The sequence below is a fragment of the Cyprinus carpio genome, chromosome A7 (assembly GCF_018340385.1).
Source record: "Cyprinus carpio isolate SPL01 chromosome A7, ASM1834038v1, whole genome shotgun sequence".
NCBI classification, from domain to species: Eukaryota; Metazoa; Chordata; class Actinopteri; order Cypriniformes; family Cyprinidae; genus Cyprinus; species Cyprinus carpio.
The window spans coordinates 15,809,823-15,829,400 of NC_056578.1; the positions used below are offsets into that span (position 1 = coordinate 15,809,823).

Sequence of the window (19,578 nt, forward strand, 5' to 3'; positions counted from 1 at the left end):
TATAAAAGTCTAAATAATTAAGACACTAAGATATATTTATGTTATGTAATAGAAGAATTTAATGATAATAATTGTATAATTTATATTTTTGATTGATCTCTTTTCTTAAAAATTGTTTAAAGACTGAAATGTGAAGTTTATCATTTTATAAAACTTTTTGTTTTGTAAAAACCTGTATCTGAACTGAAAATCATATTTACAGTAATTTTACAGTTTAATATGTTACCATAGACCCAACTCCACTCATATGGTATTAATTTTATTTGTGCAGGTCTTAAAAAAGTCTTAAATTTGAATTTAAAAATCCTGCAGGTACCCTGTTATATATTAGGCAACGTAAAATGTTCTCATATCTGTATGTATATTATCTGGGTAGATGAAAATATAAGGTTATATGGTTTTATATGTTGCAGTATGTCAACAATATATATTTTATATATGCAGCATATATTCAAAAAATCTGTATTTCATAAATGTTTTTGAAACAATTGTTAAAATATGTGCCTTTATATCTATTGAGGGGTTTTAGGATGGATATACATGTGCACGACATGCATGTCCATTACATATTTTTATGAGAGATATGTTATTATATGTTTTACTTAATAAGACGATATATTTCATATATGGAAATTAAATAGCCTAAACATATATTTGCATTGAAGCTTAACTGTCCTGACTGTACTGCTTGTTCCTGGCTCAAGTAACTGTGGGTTTCGGGGTTTTCAGGTTTCTTCTGCCTACATGCTGTCATTTTCTTTTTTTTAGTATCCAAAAAGTTTGTATTCAGCAAATGACGTTTCTTAAAGTGAATGCATCTTTCACTTTCAATATTGATCGTTGATGACAGCTGCGAATGGGGAGCAGATTTGTTAGGTATATTGGTCCAGCTCAACTGTTCTGAATGTACTGGATGCTTCTAGCTCAAGTAATTGGGTTTCCCCTCTGCTGAAGCTTTCACTTTTCTCCATCCCCGGCTCTCCGGTTAAAAAACACTGTTCTAATAAAAACCCCTTGGTGGAGACTGTGAGTAGCCTTTATCCCACAGCGCCAGGCTGCTCACTCGCACTAGACTCATTAACGCTGGACGAGACGCGCAGCTGACATCTATTGTACTTTTCTCATTTTCCCATCCCGACACTATACGTGAGTATTTTTTAAAAACATAACCTTTTATGTATTTAATGTTGTATGTCTTATTCTGAATATTTCGGCTGTACATCTCACGACTGAAGATTGGAGACTGAATGAGAAGTTTAAAAAGACAGTCACGAGTTGCCTCTGAATTTCTTTTAAATGTTTTAATATCACAGGCAGTTTTAATGTTTTGGTGTGTCACGTGTAACGTGTTTCTGTTAGCAGTTTGTGTATTAATACAGTAATAGTGAATTTTTCGCTGTTTCAACTCTATTTCACTTTTCTAGTTTGGATTTAATTTCCTGTTCATAGTTTACGTCTATAAAACATTATGAAATCATTTCAAGGGTTGTGTATTCTCCCACTCATTGTCATGATTTCGCTTTCAGTTTATAAAAATTTGATCCTTGAGCTGTTATTATCAGACAAGATAAGGAGTGTTTACAAAATCCTATTGCTCATAGTCATCAAAATAATTTACTTGTTAGTTTTGTTCAGGGTTATGAAAAATTTTCCTCTTCTGCAAAAAGACTGTATTTTCCCGCTTTAATAGATTTTTAGGATTGGTTAATTCACTGGTTATGAACTGTAATATGAGATCTGTCGAATGTAGGTCAGGTCGGTTTACAACTGTCAGTGATTTGGCAATAGAATTGAAATAGACTTTTTCTGTTTGGAGGGGAATAGGAATTTGATTGACACATTAACTGTGCAGTTTGAGTCTGTCTTTGCCTACAAATTAGGTTTTGTGATTTTGATGATTAGATTAAAGGGATAATTCACCCAAAAATAAACATTCTGTCATTACTTACTCACCCTCGAGTTGTCCAAACTTGTATGTTTCTTTCTTCTGTTAAACATAAAAGAGGATATTTTAAAGAATGTAGGTAACCAAACAGTTGCTGGTCCCCATTGTCATCCATATGAAAAAATATACAATGGAAGTTGACAGTGACCAGAAACTGTTATATTACCAATATTCTTAAAAATGTTCAGCAGAGGAAAGAAATACATACAGCAGGTTTGGAACAGCTCGAGGGTAAGTGAATGATGAAAGAACTTTCATTTTTGGGTGAACTATCCCTTAAGTTGAACTACAAATCAGTAACCTAAGTTACAAAATAATGCATTAATAGCCTAATAACAGTAATACATTGTACTTTTAATACTTTACTGATTAATTTATACAGTAGCAAAGTAGGAGAGTCAAAAAGTGCATGCAACATAACAGATCTGAGTTGCACTAGAGTAACTTCTAAACAATAAGACATTCTTTTGAGTGTACAGTTCCAGTTTGTCCTCATTCCATTAGGTGATGTGTCAAATGAAAATCGGTTCCTCCCTGTTGTTAAAATGTTATTGTTTTTTTTAAAACCATAGTCATCATTCATCGTAAAACTAGTCAATTTAGTAGCACAGCTCACTTTAACACGACTGGTGGCATCAAGTTGGTCTTTGTATTCAGGTGGAGAGATTAACCGTCCTAATGAATGTATGCCTTGTTTCTGCCTGAAGTAACTGTGGATAGACAAGGCCGTTGGCCCCTGTGGGCTTCCCCTTATTTGGGGTTTCACTTTTCTTTTTTCTGCATGCTGTGAGGAGTGAGAGACTGTTTAGTCTCTCAAGAGGGGACACTCTGCGCCCCTTCATGCCAGCACGCTTGATGGTTACCACAGCAACCTTTTTGGCATGCACAAGTTTAAATGAAGTTATCGTGGAAATGACAAAGACTAGAAGGCCTTGAATCATTGGCTTTAGGCTTCATTTTGTAGCTTAACCGATTGCAAGTAAGCTCAATCACATTATATAAAGCATACTTGCTCAATCAGCAAAGATGTTTGTAGTTTTAGTAAAAGACTCCATGACACTTGTGCACTTGTATGTTTACTTTGGATGCTAAAGTTGCCACACCTCTATGGATGTCATTGGTTTGGTGGTAACTTCAAGGCTACAGTGGGTTCCTGAGTGTGCAGAGTTTCTCCTTTTGTTCGATTTAAAAAGCGTGGCTGAAAGCTGCCATTGTCGTGGTGGGAAATCAAAGCTGGTTCTATCTCTGTGAGTGTGGGGGAGGGTGGTTGGAGAGTGAGGTGTGTACTAGAGTCCCAGTGTACACTGGGTAGAGGGGCTGAATGCTGATGAACGTCAGAATGAGGGCTGAGCCTGCCTTTCCTCAAAGGATAATTGTAATTGCTTTTAAGATACTCTCAAACAAGTAATTGCTTTTAAGATTCTCTCATTTCGCAAGCTTTGCTTTGCTTTTCAGGTGATTTAAGGTTATTTTTCTGCTAAAGCAATTTTGGCAATGAAAGAGATAAACAGGTCCTGTTAATATATATTGCCATGTCTCTCCCTATGGTGGTGTGCTGGCCTGATTCAAATTTTAGTACATTGTGACACACTTTTTATCTGTCTGACTGAGCTTGGATAAGTTAGGCTACATATGTGTAGACATAATAGCTGTGACCTTCAATGCTGACCTTGATCGGAAGCACAACAGTGCTTTCATCAAGGTTGAATTTGTTTACAACCCTTTATCTAATGTAAGACATGGTACAGACATTAGGAAATTCACTTAAGGTAAAAAAAATAAGGCCTTGTTTCACTCTGCAGAATGAGGAGGAAGTGTAGGTAATTTGATTCCACAGACTTCTGTTGCATGGGACATATCAGCATCTGAAAAATACATTACAATCTCTCCCATGGTAGAAAAATATGAGAGAATTTCAACTGAGCTGGTTGGCCTCTGCTCAGCAACACTGTGATCCTCTCTTCAAAACGAAATTGAAACAAGCAAGTTAAACACATTTTAAATTGTATTCCTGTCTCACAAGATTATTTCTTCATGAACTGATGAAAACTGGAAGTTCATGTAAGTTTGCTTGTTAAGTTTGAATAAAATGCTTTTCCTTCTGTTACACAACTTGAAGGAAAAAAAAAAAGACCGAGAAACTCTGTGGACAGACATTAGTTTATGGGATATTATATTTTAGACACTTTTACCCAAAGCAATATTTTTACCTGTGTATTTAGGTGTGTTTATAACCATGGTGATTGTTTTCTATACCCACTATCTTCAATGTCTATGTCTTCAATGTCACATGATCCTTCAGAAATCAGACTAATGTAAAACATTTATCATTATCAATTTTGATAACAGTTGTGCTGCTTAAAATATATATATTTTTTTTTCAGGATTCTTTGATGAATAGAAAGTTCAAACAACAGCATTTACATGAAATAGAAATCTTGTAACTGTATAAGACTTTACTCTTTCCCCTTTTGATCAGTTTAATGCGTAAGCCCACATAAAATTGTCTGCTTCTTATAGTTTATTGATACTCCTTGTCAAAGGTGATATTTCACTGTAAATCATCTGTTTTCACTTTTATCATCACTCACAATTCTTTCACCCTCTTTGAGGTCACTGATGTGCCAAAGTGCACCATGCTGCACACCAACAGGCCCACAAATAGCATGAGAAGCCTGTATAATACTAAACTGTTAATGAGAGCTGGAATGTGGGTCATCGTCAAAAAACTGTGGCAACAGCTATCACACAGTCCAGAGGAGAGTATTGATTGATCCTGTGGAATTTAGATATGTGTACTCCATTTATCTGATGATGACAGCATGCTCTGTCTGAAAGCAGTTGGGAGCAATATCGAATATTTAAACTGTAGCAAGCTGCCATTGTATATAAATCTGTGTGCATGATGAAAACTGTATCTTTGTTTACAGATTCTTTTTTTTCTTCTACTATTTAACTATCATCACTAATCCTACAAAAAAAAGTTATTGTAATTCTTACAGCTGTCTGTTCATTTCACTGAATCAAACATTGTTATGCATCCCACGTGGCTTTAATCTGTGTCATGTATACACTGATCCTTAATTTACTGCTGTTTCCCTGTTTTGGGTTTTTACAGGTCAACAAAATGGGGAAAGGATGCATCGCTGCAACCAAGTACTTCCTGTTTCTCTTCAACTTAATCTTCTTTGTAAGTTTCACTTTTTAGTTTTTAAAGAACAAGTTTAGTTATTTCAGTCATTTGACCTAAAAAAACTGTTAATATAGGTTAATGTTAATTTTTAAATATTCTATTGTTCATTTATATTATTTTCAAGACACATAAATGTTAATATGTAAAAGTTAACATTACAGAAAATAACAAACATAATCAAGTTGATCCTTATTATAACGTGTTACTGCATTAGGTAATGGCAACTGTTCTTGGAAGGTTTTTTGAAACATTCTACCAATCCTTTTCCCAAGACTTTTTTTTTTTTTTTTTTTTATAAATTATGCTCTTTAGCTCACTCACAGCTGGTGTCCCAGTTTTCTTAACATTATTTTAACAGTGATATTCATTGAATCAGGTCTCACATTCATATAAATAAGTCAGTCCTGTTTAAGATCTTCCAGTTGATGAAAAAACACGTTTATTAGTTGTAGTTGCACCATAGCAGTCTTGCACCTCTCTGTCACAAGAATGCACTCTAGTTATCATCCAGATTAAGTATTTTCCATTTGTTACCCAGACAGTTTACTCTTCTCCATATCAGAAAGAAACAGCCTACTCTCCCTTGTCATCCTTGGGCTTGTTCCATGTAGGAAAAAATGTAAATCTCTGATCCAAGTTTATTCTCTGCAGGCCTGGGTGCTCAGGCTCAAAGAGCACAGGAAGAGCCCAATGAATAATCCAAGCCATTTGTAACCCAACTAGTATACTTAAATGACACAAACAATTTGTTATAAGAGGCCATAATATTTGCAGTACAAAAAGTATACATTAGATAAGTACACAGAAAGGAAACACAGAGGAGAAAGAGCACAATCAATTTTAATAAGATTCATTTCTATATGAATATCTTTTTTATTTAATATTTTAAAAAATATTTTAAATCAAATATAACAAATTTAATTATTATTATTTATTGTATTATTTATCATTTTAAATTTTTTGTCTGTTCCTTTTGTAGGATTTTTTCATTGTATTTAAAAGAGTTTATTTTCAGTTGTTTTGGCCTTTATTTTCAGTTGTTTTAGCCTAACATTGGTTTGATTTAAATCAAATAATCCTTCAAGGAAGCGTTGCTGGGTTTATCTTCATTGCTATTTCCACATTGCCATGCACCTTATTAGTGAAGTTGAACCAGAATAACTAGAGGATCTGTATGCAGAAATCATAAACCTTAGTCAAAATAAGATTAAAAAAGCATTTTGACAAATTAAGATACTTAATGCGAAATCGAGGAATGAACTGGCATGTTGTCATTTCACACAAAATCAGGCCAAAATGAAGTTAATTTTTTTTTGGGGGGGGGGGGGGGGGGGGGGTCTTCACTATGAGCATAATGGGGTCTTTAGTGCCCCACCATGCACCCCAAAAACTTGCACCCCAGCATGTGCCCTGGTGTTAGACATAAGGAGAGGAGATGGGGCGCTTGTCCGAGTGGGTTTAGGGAAGGCTGTGGTGTTCTTGAACTCATGGAACATCCGCTGAGCTCCCCCTCCCCTCCTGCCACGCAGAAGCACAGCCCAATCAGTCCCAGATGTGAGCTGAGAGCAAAGCAGAATGAGTCTGGAACCCCACAGTTAGAAATGAGGTTCATAGCTTCCTACGGGCCTGGATTAGTGTGTTTGCTACATACTCGCACACACACAAGCACACAACCTTCCTGTCTTTCAGGGAACACATTAATACTAGAGTTTCCATCTTTAGCTCTGTCCAAGAGATTTGGAGTGAACAAGTTGCAGCTTGTAAACTGAAATGTGGGGCCCCTCGGTCCTCTCCTGTCCTGCAGCACATGATTAATTCTCTCTTTCTTTTTTTCCCTCTCTCTTCCTCTGCCCCCTGTCTATTCCTTTTTGTCTCTCAACAGATCTTCGGCGGTACGATTATGGGATTTGGACTGTGGATCCTCCTAGACAATCAGAGCCTCATTGCAGTGTTGCGTAAGTGTCTGCATAAAATGTGTGCAACTAACAGAAAACCATAAAACATCATGCAGGCGAGCAAGCAGGAAAATTATGTTCCTAATAACCTAAATCTTCTCTCCTGGCCATTTTCTCTGGGATGGTTTGAAATTTGTTCACATCAATCAAAAAGGCTATTTAATGACCCATGGGAGAGTTTCTTTGCTGTTGGTTGGTTGAAGTAAAATCCAGAGGAAATGATGAGAAAAGATGGTTCTCAGTCTTGTCTTATACTCTTATTAGTGAAGTTTTATCCCATTCTACCTTTGAATAAAACCTCCTGGGCTCATGCGCCAGTGACTCAGACCCACTTTTACAGGGACCATCTGTCTCTCATTTCATTTTGTTTGATGATCACCGTTAGTCTCGTCTTAAAGTGTATGATTCAGGCTTTTGGACAGATTGTCAATGATGGGCTCTGTATTTGTCATCACCCCACCCCCTGCACACTTCTGATCTGTTTTCCATCCCAGAGGCCATTGCAGGGAGCTCTGGGTCACTGGGTCTGGGTCTTACAGACACTGCCAAGCAAGCCAGAGCTACATGTTCACAGCTGGCTACGGATCAGCTATTGAGTTCACAGCTCTGTGGCGAGCCAGGCAGGGCCTGTGTGTGACATAGCACGTCTGAGGCAGTCTGCAGGTGCTCCCTCGCCGCCACACAGGGCTCTTTTAGCGACTGTCCCATTAGCATGCATTACGTCAATGCTCGGATCAGGCCTCTCGTTGCATTAGTCATTGGAACGAACAAATTAACACTAGTGAGCAAGTATATGCAAGGAGGGAAAAGAATGAGCCTCTATCTGCCTCTGACTCTTAATTCCAAGTGGTCTTAATCTATACTGTAGTTCAAAAGTTTGAGAACGGGAAGATTTTTTTTATGTTTTTTAGAAAAGTCTCTTATGTTCCCCTAGGCTGCATTTATTAAATCAAAAATACAGTAAACAGTAATAATATGAAATATAATTACAATTTAAAATAACTCTTTTCTATTTAATATATTTAAACTGAAATTCATTCCTGTGATGGCAAAGCTAAATTTTCAACAGTTATTATTCCAGTCTTCAGTGTCACATTATCCTTCAGAGATCATTCTAATATGCTGATTTGCTGCTCAAGTAACATTTCTTAATTTTTATCAGTTGAAAACAGTTGTGCTGCTTTATATTTTTGTAAAAACTGTGATACATTTTTTTTCTGTATTATTTGATTAAGAAAGTTAAAAAAATAGTAAAGTTATTAAGTTGATTTAAGAACGGTTTGTTTGAAACAGAAATCTTTAGTAGCAATGTAAAAGTCATTACTAAGACTTTTGATTTAATGCAAATTTCTGAATTTTAAGTAATTATTTCTTTAAAACAATAACAACAACAAAAAACTTTTGATCAGCGGTGTTTCTCAAAGCCAGTGTCAACATAACTACTGACAAAAATGGTCAATAATGAAGGGTTTTTGATTCATCAATAAAAAATCACATCATGAAGATTAATAAATGATTGTAGTTAAAAAATACTGTTGATGCAAAAATGGTAAAAGACAAACACGGCAAGAAATTATCATTTTGAAAAGAAAAATCCTAGAAATAATATGAATGCATTTAATAAACCTTTAAAAATGTTGTGGATTGACTCGCTTGAGTGGCATAAGTTAAAACTGATCACAATGTATGGTGGTTTAAATTTAATATATAAAATGTTTTAATATTTACCTTAATTTTGTTCTTTCTCATAGACTAAAATTAGAGGCCATTTTAATCCAAGTAATATTGACTAAAATAAATGAATATGACATGACAAAAATTTTTTTAGTCTACAACATAATGTTGTGAATGTGAAAATGAACACTGCTCAAATGCGCTGAAAGTCAACCAATACAGTAGTTGACTTGGAAAGGTCAGGGCATTTTTAAGGTTGTCTTGCAAAATGTAGTGTGCCTGACCCAAGACTTGAACCCAGTCTGAGAGACTGCGCCACAAAAAGGTTTTTGTTTGATTGATTGTTCAGAGCTTAAAACTGATTTAAAAAAGTGCAGACTCACATCATAGCATGACACCAACAGCAGTAAATTTGTGAACCTCCTGTATTCCTCCTTTGCATGTCATAATCTGACAGACACATTCCTGCTGGATGTTTTTTGGGACTCCCAGCCATGCATAAAAACAGTGAGCCCATCGTTAAAAAAAAGTTTTCTGAACATCATTGTTTTTCTAAACCAGATGCCAGTGGCCTTCACTGGCTCAACTGATCCCTAGAGGATTTTCCTGTTTCCGTTAGACACCATTAGGCACATTAACAGCATGGGATGGTTTGAGATTTACAGTACTGAAGCGACAGAGGCCCACACATTTAAAGCTGAAATGCAGACACATGTTTTATGCTTTTGTTTGCAATGTCACTGCCCATTCTTGGGGTTTGGGCATTGGAGGGAATAACTGAAACAGAATTGTTGCATTCATTGAAACTGGTTTCCTTAGCCAAATGCTTTGAACGTGGTTTCTGCTGAACATAGTGGTTGACCTTTAAAAGACATTTGGTTTGTTAAGGAAAAAGGTCTTGTTCTTTATTCTGCTATTGTTTGTGGGTTTGTTATAGCGACAGAGAATTTTTATTATATTTACCACATGGCACAACAGAAACATGTCTCACTATTTCCAATTAAAACTCTCTCATATTAAAAGCTGTTTACCAATAGCTAAGTCAAACATTTCAGAAAAGCCAACTGCTGTGAATCTTGTGAGAATTGTTCCGCAATAAACAGAAGGGGCTGAAATGATTCAGAATAAGATAACTCACTTCACATTGTTCCTTAGTATTGCTTGCTTACTAAATGCCATCCGCTGGTTCTCAGTTTCCAGCTTTTGGGCTTCCCAGTATCCAGTTCTCTCTTAATCATTAATTACGAAATAGTCTAAATTATGTAAGATGTAGACAGAACCTTCTCAACCGTGTGAAAAGATTATCTCATTCTGTTATATGTGCTTTGACACATGCCGTAATCATCAGGGTTGAGATGGTCATCTCCTCTAAGTGCTTGATGATTACATCGGGTCACATGATGGACCATTGTATCCTCTGCACCCACAGTCACACAGACACTGTGGTATTGTTTGCAAGGCTGTCTGTGGTAATGTTGTTTTTGCTGGGGAGCCATTGAGGTATTTTTCGGTAGGATGATATGAAAGAGGCTTTCCAGTCAGTACACATGAAAACGTGACTAAAGCAGGACCAGAACACAGTTGGAGAATGCGCTGCTTCTTTGAGGTGAAGCCACAGAATGTTTGAACTAGCTGTTCAACAGCGTACAGTGACCATCGCCCGGTACTATAGGAAGTTATGTCTCAGTCAGGATCACAAGGGAGACTTACCAACCCCATCTCAACATTACACAATGCATATTCATGAGGACAACCCGAGACTGTAATTACTGGCTAGGGGTATTTGAGAACAAAATTAGTTTTTGTTGTGCAAACTGACCAGCAATAGTACATTTTATTAGGTAGAGTTGAAGTGATTGTGCTAAATGTAAAGCTCAACAGACCATAAAAAATGGTGGTATCACTTTAAAACAAGATTTGATAAGGTTACATCATTTATTAATCTAGGTTAATGTTAATTTATGTATATATGTTATTATTTATTGTAAACTTATGCTAATTTATACAACAATGTTAAAAATATAGTCTACTGTTTAAAAGTTTTTGTTTTAAAATAAGTCTCTTATGGTCACCAAAGCTGCATTTATTTAAAAAAAAAATAGACAAAAGTGAAAGATTATTAAAATTTTAAATAATTATTTTCTATTTTAATTTTTATTTTTTTTTAAATGTAATTTATTCCTTTGATGTTAAAGCTGAATTTTCATCAGACATTACTCCAGTCTTCCGTGTTGCAAGATTCTTCAGAAATCATTCTAATATGCTGTTTTGGTGCTTCAGAAACATTTGATATTATTAATGATGAAAACAGTTTTCTGCTTAGTATTCTTGTGGAAACCGTGGTACTTTTTCAGGATAGAAAGTTCAAAAGAACAGCATTTATGTATTTGGATATTGTTTACTTGGAGTTGTCAATAGCTAGAGTCCACGGTGCCAAAGAGTCAGCAATAGAGGCTTGGCACTCTTTGCTGACCACTCTCCGTGGGCTTTAGATTTAATCTGCGAGTGAGATATGGGGATCGGGATCCAAGGGGCGGGTGGGTTCCACATGGGATTTTATTTATTTTTCTTTTATTTTGTTTCTTTTTATTTTTTATTTATTTATTTATTTTTTTATGTTAATTATGCTTCATTATATATGCTTATGTATAGACATGTATGTAAATGGATGTATATATACATTTATATTCTATTTCTGTGAAGCATGTCTGTATGTTTTTCCCTAAAGGAAAAAATAAATAAAAATTTGATAAAAAAAAAAAAAAAAAAAAGAACAGCATTTATTTGAGATGGATTGTTACAAAACAATGTAAAAGTCTTCATTGTCACTTTTGAACAATTTAATGTCATTCCTGAATAAAAGGTAAAAATATTAATTTCTTAAAAAAAAAACAATAAAAAAACATACTGACCCCAGAAATGTAGAAATGAGCATAAACCAAGATTAATAAATGCTAAAGTATTTTTCATTGCTGTTTCATGTTAACCATTTTTAATGGATAGAAATTGTTACCAAAGTGTGGAAAATAAGGGCTGTTTACTAAATCACTGCTCATTAACACAATTATGATTAGTTTGTAACCAGGATTGTGTTTATATTTCTCACTAACAGAGGATTCATCCATGGGCCTGAAGGTGGTCTCTTATCTGCTGATCGGTGTGGGCTCATTCTCTATGCTTCTGGGATTTCTGGGCTGTCTGGGGGCCATCTATGAGATCCGCTGTTTGCTTGGATTGGTAAGACACATAAATGCAAAGTTTTTACAATCTTTCCTAATTTAGTTGCTTTTCGTTTTTTGTTAATCACATGCTTTTTCTCATGCAAACTTGAAGTACAAAAGGAACTTCTGCTCTCATTTGTAAATTTGATGTGCTGAGCGGTTTAATGTCACATGACCCGAGCAGACTGGACTGAACCAGCTGTTGCTTTTCTGTTGCACATATGTGCAGGCTGTGCAGTACATGTGTGAGACTGACATATGTGGTGGGGCGTGCACAATGGTCTGTGATATCTTAATCCATTGTCTTTTTCTCTCTTTACAGTACTTCACCTGTCTATTGCTCATCCTCCTTGCTCAAGTGACTGCTGCCATTCTCATCTACTTGCAGCGGGACTCGGTGAGTGCACGCTCTTATGTGGCTACCATAATAGTTCACTCAAAAAGGAAAATGTGATCATTTACTCACCCTCATATTGTTCTGAACCTGTATGATGTCTGTGGAACACAAGACAATTTTCATTTGTGGGCAAACCATCTCTTAAAGCCTGGCATCAAAACATTTTTTGAGGGCAAGACACTTAGGGCTTGTATCCATGTTAAAATGTTTTGGAAAAGTTGAGATCAGATCTCTATGTGTTCCATTTGCCAGCTAGATTTGATTTCATTGTGAAGGTTTTGTTTAGATTTCTGGAACAGCTTGAAAAGAGGTCGAGAATCAGAGGCTGAACATGAATATATACTGCCCCCTATTGCATTTACCAAAAAGTACATGCATTTGAGGATGGCTGTTGTTGAAGAGACCTTCACCATGATGACCCATGAGAAAAAAATAATAAAATGTTAGACACAGGATGAGGACGAACGCACACAAACACCTCTTCTGCACCCTCCACCTAGGTCAGCCAGCAGCGAGTGTCTCTGAGGATGCTTTAGGAAGCATCTGAGCAGGATATGCAGTAAATCATAAAGAATTTGGAGCAAGTAGATGATAGATGTTGTCCTTGTGGTATTTGCTTACATGTCATCTTGGACATAAATACAAACCCGTTTGGAGACAAGATGAGCATGCAGTTGAAGATTTGCTTCCAATACAAATGCAACACATGCTTCTCTCATGGGAAAAGATTTGTGCGAACTGTTTCCTTAGCAAAGTGAGTCTCAGGTCAAATACCTGGGCCTGGAAAAATAAACCACTTACCCACTTAACTGTCGTTGCAGTTGAGGAAGGAAGCAAACGAAATTGTGTCCCAAGTCATGGTGAACTACCCCGGACAGAACAAAACCACAGAGCAGGCCTGGGACTACCTTCAGAAAACAGTGAGTTGAGAATGGGTGTAACTCATACATTGTCTTTAATTCAGATTAGAGATGTGTTTTATATGTACTGTATGTATTTGAATGTATTTCCATTAAAACCACTTGGTTTCTATGGGAGGTTCAATCTCTGGAATGTAGAAATGCTTGTTGGGTTGACAGTTTAGCCTTTCAGAACTGACATTAAGGCTTGACTGTTCATTTTTTGCACTGGAAAAGTATATAGGCTGAATACTGCATAAATTTTAATGAGAAATTAGTGGGTCAATGTGCTAATTATAAATGATTAAGATGTTAGTGGGTTGAATACTCCTGGTTCATAGTCAAACCAACATTATAAGCACCTCATGCCCTGTTGTGTCTTCTCTGTGTGTCTCAGATGCAGTGTTGTGGCTGGAATGGACATGAGGACTGGGAGGCCAACCATATGATAAAGAATAATTCGTTGGAATTGTACCCATGCTCCTGCCACAATGCTTCCCTCCCACCACATAATGTGGCTGATAGCGGCTTCTGTCAGGCCGCATCTAATGATTGGCCCGTCTATAACACGGTATGGGAAATATTGGTTATCCATTAATCATTTTAATATGATAAGTAAGTCTCAGTTTCTCCCCAGTTTTTTGCGTAATTCTTAAAGCGTTGTTAAAGTGATAGTCCACCCAATGAAAATATGGTTCCAAACCTGTATTACTTTCCTTCTTCTGTGGAACACAAGATAAGATATTCTGAAGAATATTAGTAACCAAACAGTTTTGATTCCAATTGACTTCCATCGTATGGCCAAAAAATATAATGCAAATCAATGGGAACTGAAACTTTATACCAGAATTCTTCAAAATATCTTCTCTTGTGTTCCTCTGAAGTAAGTCAGTCATACAGGGTTTGTATCATGAGGATGAGTAAACAGATGAATTTGACGGATGATTTTTCATTTTTGGGTGGACTATCCTTTGATATGATAGATAAATACATAGTTTTGCTAAACACTGTGGGAAAATGTATTACACATGCATGGGAAAGATGAAGGCTAACAAATTACATATCACATACCTCTTTCCTTCATAATTGTATGAATTTTGAGTTGCATAAATCTGGTAACGGGTCTAGTTCAGGTGAAAGATCTTACGACAGAGTGTTTTTCTGTTTTCATCAGGGCTGCCTGGGGAATGTGGAGAGCTGGTTCTTCACAAATTATGGAATTATTTTGGGAATCTGCCTTGGTGTGGCTGTCATTGAGGTATGTTGTATCTCCTCCGCCCTAGGCAGCATGAACAATACGCCTCTTCATTACTAAGAAAAGTTGGGGTATTTATTATCAGTGAAGTTGTGCTATGCACTCTAAGAAAGAAAACAAACAAAACTATCACTGTGGCAGTACCTTTTTAAAGGGTACTAATAATATGTGTAGTTGAGGTACTAGTATGTACCATTAAGGTACTAATATGTAACATTTAGGGGTGCATAAGGTACAAATATGTTCCTTTTAACTTTTGTATCTTAGGGTACTGACCCAGTGACAGCTCTGTTCTTTGTGTGAAATGTAACATCACAGTTTTCTGAAGAACAGATTGGACATTTCAATCTTGATCTCAGTGTAGTGACCATTGTTTGTTTTTACAGCTCCTTGGCATGATACTTTCTATGGGCCTTTGCAAGAGTGTACACCAAGAGGACTACACCAAAGTGCCGAAGTACTGAGGAAGAAACATGGACACTTGCACACAAATGTATTCAGTTCTTATTGACTTGGAACAACAGAGCTCCCTCTTTTTCTACAGTATATACAGTATTTTCAAACGATAAACTTTAGGGTTATGTTTAGTCATGCGATTTCACTCTTTGTCAATAACACTATCCCCTGTTTAATCAGATCTTTTTAGTCCAGTTTGAATAGCCCATTATATGACAGTCTGAAGTGTAGAACATGAAAGCTGCCCACATAAATTAATGAAAGTGTATGACAAGTCCTGGAGGCCCTGAATGGTCTATTTATACAACAACACTCTTTAACACCCAGGCTGTCCCGAATAAGAAAGTTGTCTGTTTTATAGTCCATCATTTATGTTTGTACATCAGTGTTGTTTCAGATAGCTTTTGTTTATTTTTATTAGTCTGTATATATTTTAGATTTCATTTGCAAGTTGATTTTGTCAGGTCTTGGGAGTCAAACTTTTCTCTTTTTTGTACAGGTGATAAATTTTGTCTTTTTTACATGCTTAATTTGAGCATATTTGTTTGTGCATATTTGTAAGGAAGTACAAAATAAAGCTATTCCTTTGATGATGTGAACCAAAATGAAGATTAGCCCCCAAAGTTGACTGCAGATTTTTTTTTATTGCATTGATCCTAATTTAACTGATTTTCTCTGGCACCACTATGACTTCAATTGTATACTTGCTATAACAAGTACAAATGAAAAAAAAAATGCTAACAATGCTTTCTGTCATCTGTAATAGTTATTTTGCACATGTAAAACTTTGAATTCTTAATAAAAGGTACACACTTATTTTAATGTTACAAAAAGTCCTATTTTTTTTAATACAGGGAATACAGTCCCCTACCAAGTAATAATGAAATGATAGAATATTGTAACTAGCCTACATGTACCTTTCTTAAGCTATTTGCTATTTGTTTTTATATACCATGTACTTTTGCCAGATCTTCACTAGGTGGCAGTAGCACATATGTTCTAGTTAATGTTAACTGGTTCTCTTCTGTGTTTCAATGAGGTGTTAAATGACACAGTCCACCCTTTGTTCTCCCTCAGCAATAGAGGGTTCATTGCCACCTGCTCGTCCCCTTCACAACCGACCTGCCTGCGAAGCTCCATCCTGTTTTCAGAAGGCCGTGACTTTCCAAAGTCTTGCCCAGCCACCACACACATGGATACTCATAGTCAACTTGTCTTTTTTCAGATGCACATGTCCAATTGCTTTGAAAAAATGATTCAACATAAGTGAATATTATGAAAGTTCTAACTGAAAACCTTCAGTACATTGTGGTTTTTTTTTTTTACCTGAGCATTTAGATCTACATTAATCTATGGTAATTCAGCTCAAAGAGGACGTGGGTTTCCTTTCCCATCCTTCCGGTAATGCTCTGCTCCAGGTCTCCAGAGCTACACTTGTAATTATAATGGTGATGGACTGACGTTGGAGCTGAGCTGTATTTTGTCAGAAGGCTATCTGGAATATCGCTCTGATCATGTTCTGCCGGCCCGCCAAACAACAACAGCTGCTGGTCTTTACTCTAATAGCTTTCATAGACAGCAGAATTATTTCATTGTGTAGCTGTAGACAGTTGTTAAATGCTGACTTTTTATTAAGTAGTCTTGAAACGAAATTTTATAAGCAATATTTACATTTCTCACATTCTCCAGTTGAGATCAGTTTTGTAAATGTGATTTAGTTTTAACAATGTTCCTAATGTTTATAAACACATAAAGAGAGAAATACCGTTTAGACTGATGGTCACTGTGAGAAAGAGCAGCTGACAGGAAGCCACAGAGACATGACTGCACGAGACAGCTGTCATTCACACACACACACACACACACACACACACACACACACACACTTCTGACTGAGTCATACTCTGCTCACGCTCATTGAGTTTAATCAAATTTTACTTCACATAGATGGCTAATGAAGGGGAGGAGGAAGTCCACTAATAATAGGAGAAGCAAGGGGAAGTTCAAAAAGTCAAATCAGCTCTGAATTACCGAAACACTGTACTTATGATTTTTTTTATTGTATTTTGACACATATGAGGCTTTGCATACCAATATTTACATGAAAATGGGCAATAGTGTAAGATAAATATCTGCTAATACTTTATTTTGATGGTTACCAAACAGACATTCTACTGACTATAAGCAATTAACTTATTCTACCAACCCTAACCTAAACCTATAAGTCTATTAAATACTCTAAATGAGAGTTAGTTGGCATGTAGTTTCAAAGTTGCCTATAGTCAATGCATAATGCATTCATTATAATGCCTTAAGGATACCCTTATAATGTATTATAAATGCAGGCTTCATAGAAAGTGTTACCGAAATTTCTTATATAATAAAATTTATAGCTAAAAGGTACACATATTACATTTATAAATAATATATTTTTTGAATAGCCAGTGAAAATAATTGTTTAGATAGCCTGGGAAAGTTGCTGGAGTTTACATGTTTTAGGAGTTTTGAGGACAGTAAAATCACCATTATAATTGAGTGTGTTTACTGTAAGTACCATATTTGGTCCTTGAATAATGTGCTGGGGTAGTAGGAGGACTTTTTGAATTTCGAATGGAACTAGAAATGGTTTAAGGAATAAACACAATCAATGTTTTTGGCAGAGCATAATAGAAAACTGGAACAAAATCCCTATTAAAGTGGTGTCCTATGCAGACTGCATGATATGCACCATCCAAAAATAAGAGGTGCTTATTTTGGACATGGCAACATCACCCTTGAGTTGCAGAAGTACAAGCCTCTATATGGCTGTTTTCATATCTAGATGGACATGCAGTAAAGCTGAGCAGACCAAAGGCCAGTGTACATTTCCCCTCCTCCAGGCCAGATGGATCTTTTTTTTTCCTGTTATCCTCTTCAGGACTCTCACCTTTAGCTGGTCCTATCACACAAGAGCAAAGAAACACTGCTGAGGCAACTAAACAAAGGCATTCTTTGTATACTGAAGTAAGTGAAGAGGGGGCTAAGCAGACTAGTGTTTTTAAATGATTACACTTCATATGAAATTCAATATATTACTGTTGTTTTTTTAAAATAAGTATGGAAAATTATTGTGAAGTGTCTGAAGCTGAAAGATCTGATAAAGCTGATTAATAGATCAGTATACTATACCACTGAAGTATAGTTTATATGGTACATACAGTATGTGCTTATTCCTTTATTTATGCTTTATAAACGCTGCTCATCTTACACATGACTCCTCTCTCTGGGTTATGCTGCATAAAACTGTTCCCATGGTATGGTATGTCACCAGAGAAAATGTGTTGAGGTTTGAGGAAACTAAATGGTCTGTGGAGAGGGAATGTTATGTGCCATGGGTTCAAGCAGTTTTTCCCCTCACATTGCCAGTCAGAACACATTGAAGGTTTATGTTTGTTTTTCATATTCTCCTGAAAGTGTTTGGACATTTTTGAGAATTTTACATTTTATCCATCTGTTACTTTGATGGTCCATCTTCCTTCAAAGAATATACTGAAGTATCTATGAGACAGGTCACCACCAACCGCTTTTAACCTCCACTCTTCATGTATGAAATAAGAATAATTTCCTGTCTGGAAATGATTTGGTTCTAATAAAACAGCATAACATATCCGGCAATGAGATCAGCACCAGCCACTCCTTTGCACTCTGGATGAGGTCACCTATAGGCCGTGACCCTTCTTCCAGCTCTTGGCAGCTGCTGGAGACTTACAGACTAGGATGGACTGCTGACTTGTGCATATTATTGGGGTCATTCTGTGTGAGCACAGCTTCTACTTTATATTACTGTAGGTTTTTCTCACCAGTTTTCAGAAGAAACTGAGTACTTAATACTTTTGGAAGACTGTAAGTATGCTGTCATTTAATTCTATAGTTACCAGAACATGATGTGACAATGAAAAAGCCATTTTTATGCACCCATGCTAATCATAATACTGACAAAATGTTCTTAGATTTCAAGAGGTCTTAAATTTGCAAGCTGAAAGACAGGAATTCAACATAGCAGAGAACGAATTTGCATTTTCATTAAGCTCGTCGGCTATTTTTATTCAGACCAAAGTGAAAATTTACCCAGCTTTTTACACAACAAATGCAGCTTTAAAAGTGAACCGGTGGATTGACAAGAAGCTAAATGTAATGCATTATACAATCTTAAAACATTAAGACCCTATGATATATTTATGTTATTAAATTAATGTAATTGATAATAATTGTTTAAATTATTATAATAATTGATCATTTTGACTCTTCCCTTTTCTTAAAAATGGTTTAAAGTCTGAAATGTGAAGTTGATCATTTTATAAAAATGTTAGTTTTTTTGAAAACTTGTATCTGAACTGTAAACATGCGTTATACTGTCATTTTACAGTATCATATGTTATCATAGACATTGCCCTACCTTGCTCATAATGGTATTCATTTTATTTGTTCAGGTCTTAAAAAGGTCTTTAAAAATTCTTAAATTTCATTTTAAAAATCCTGCAGGTACCCTGGATTTATTTAGTCCTTTAGAGATGATTACAGAATTTTTCATGATTGTCAGTATG

General features: G+C 35.9%; 1 protein-coding gene across 1 annotated transcript; it reads left to right on the plus strand.

The window, feature by feature from the left end:
* Positions 1-1,000: 1,000 nt before the first annotated feature.
* On the plus strand, positions 1,001-15,819 carry LOC109058015 (CD82 antigen-like). Its single transcript, XM_042759920.1, has 9 exons — positions 1,001-1,146; positions 5,064-5,135; positions 7,021-7,093; positions 11,880-12,004; positions 12,311-12,385; positions 13,207-13,305; positions 13,682-13,855; positions 14,459-14,542; positions 14,926-15,819. The coding sequence occupies exons 2-9, from the start codon at positions 5,073-5,075 to the stop codon at positions 15,001-15,003; spliced, it is 771 nt and encodes a 256-aa protein (XP_042615854.1). The 5' UTR covers positions 1,001-1,146; positions 5,064-5,072; the 3' UTR covers positions 15,004-15,819.
* The last annotated feature ends 3,759 nt before the right edge of the window (positions 15,820-19,578 follow it).

Coding starts and splice junctions, on each gene's coding strand:
- LOC109058015 (XM_042759920.1), top strand. CDS start 5,073: ATGGGGAAAGGATGCATCGCTGCAACCAAGTACTTCCTGTTTCTCTTC. Junction 13,306..13,681: donor GGGACTACCTTCAGAAAACA/GTGAGTTGAGAA, acceptor TGTGTGTCTCAG/ATGCAGTGTTGTGGCTGGAA. Junction 13,856..14,458: donor ATTGGCCCGTCTATAACACG/GTATGGGAAATA, acceptor TGTTTTCATCAG/GGCTGCCTGGGGAATGTGGA.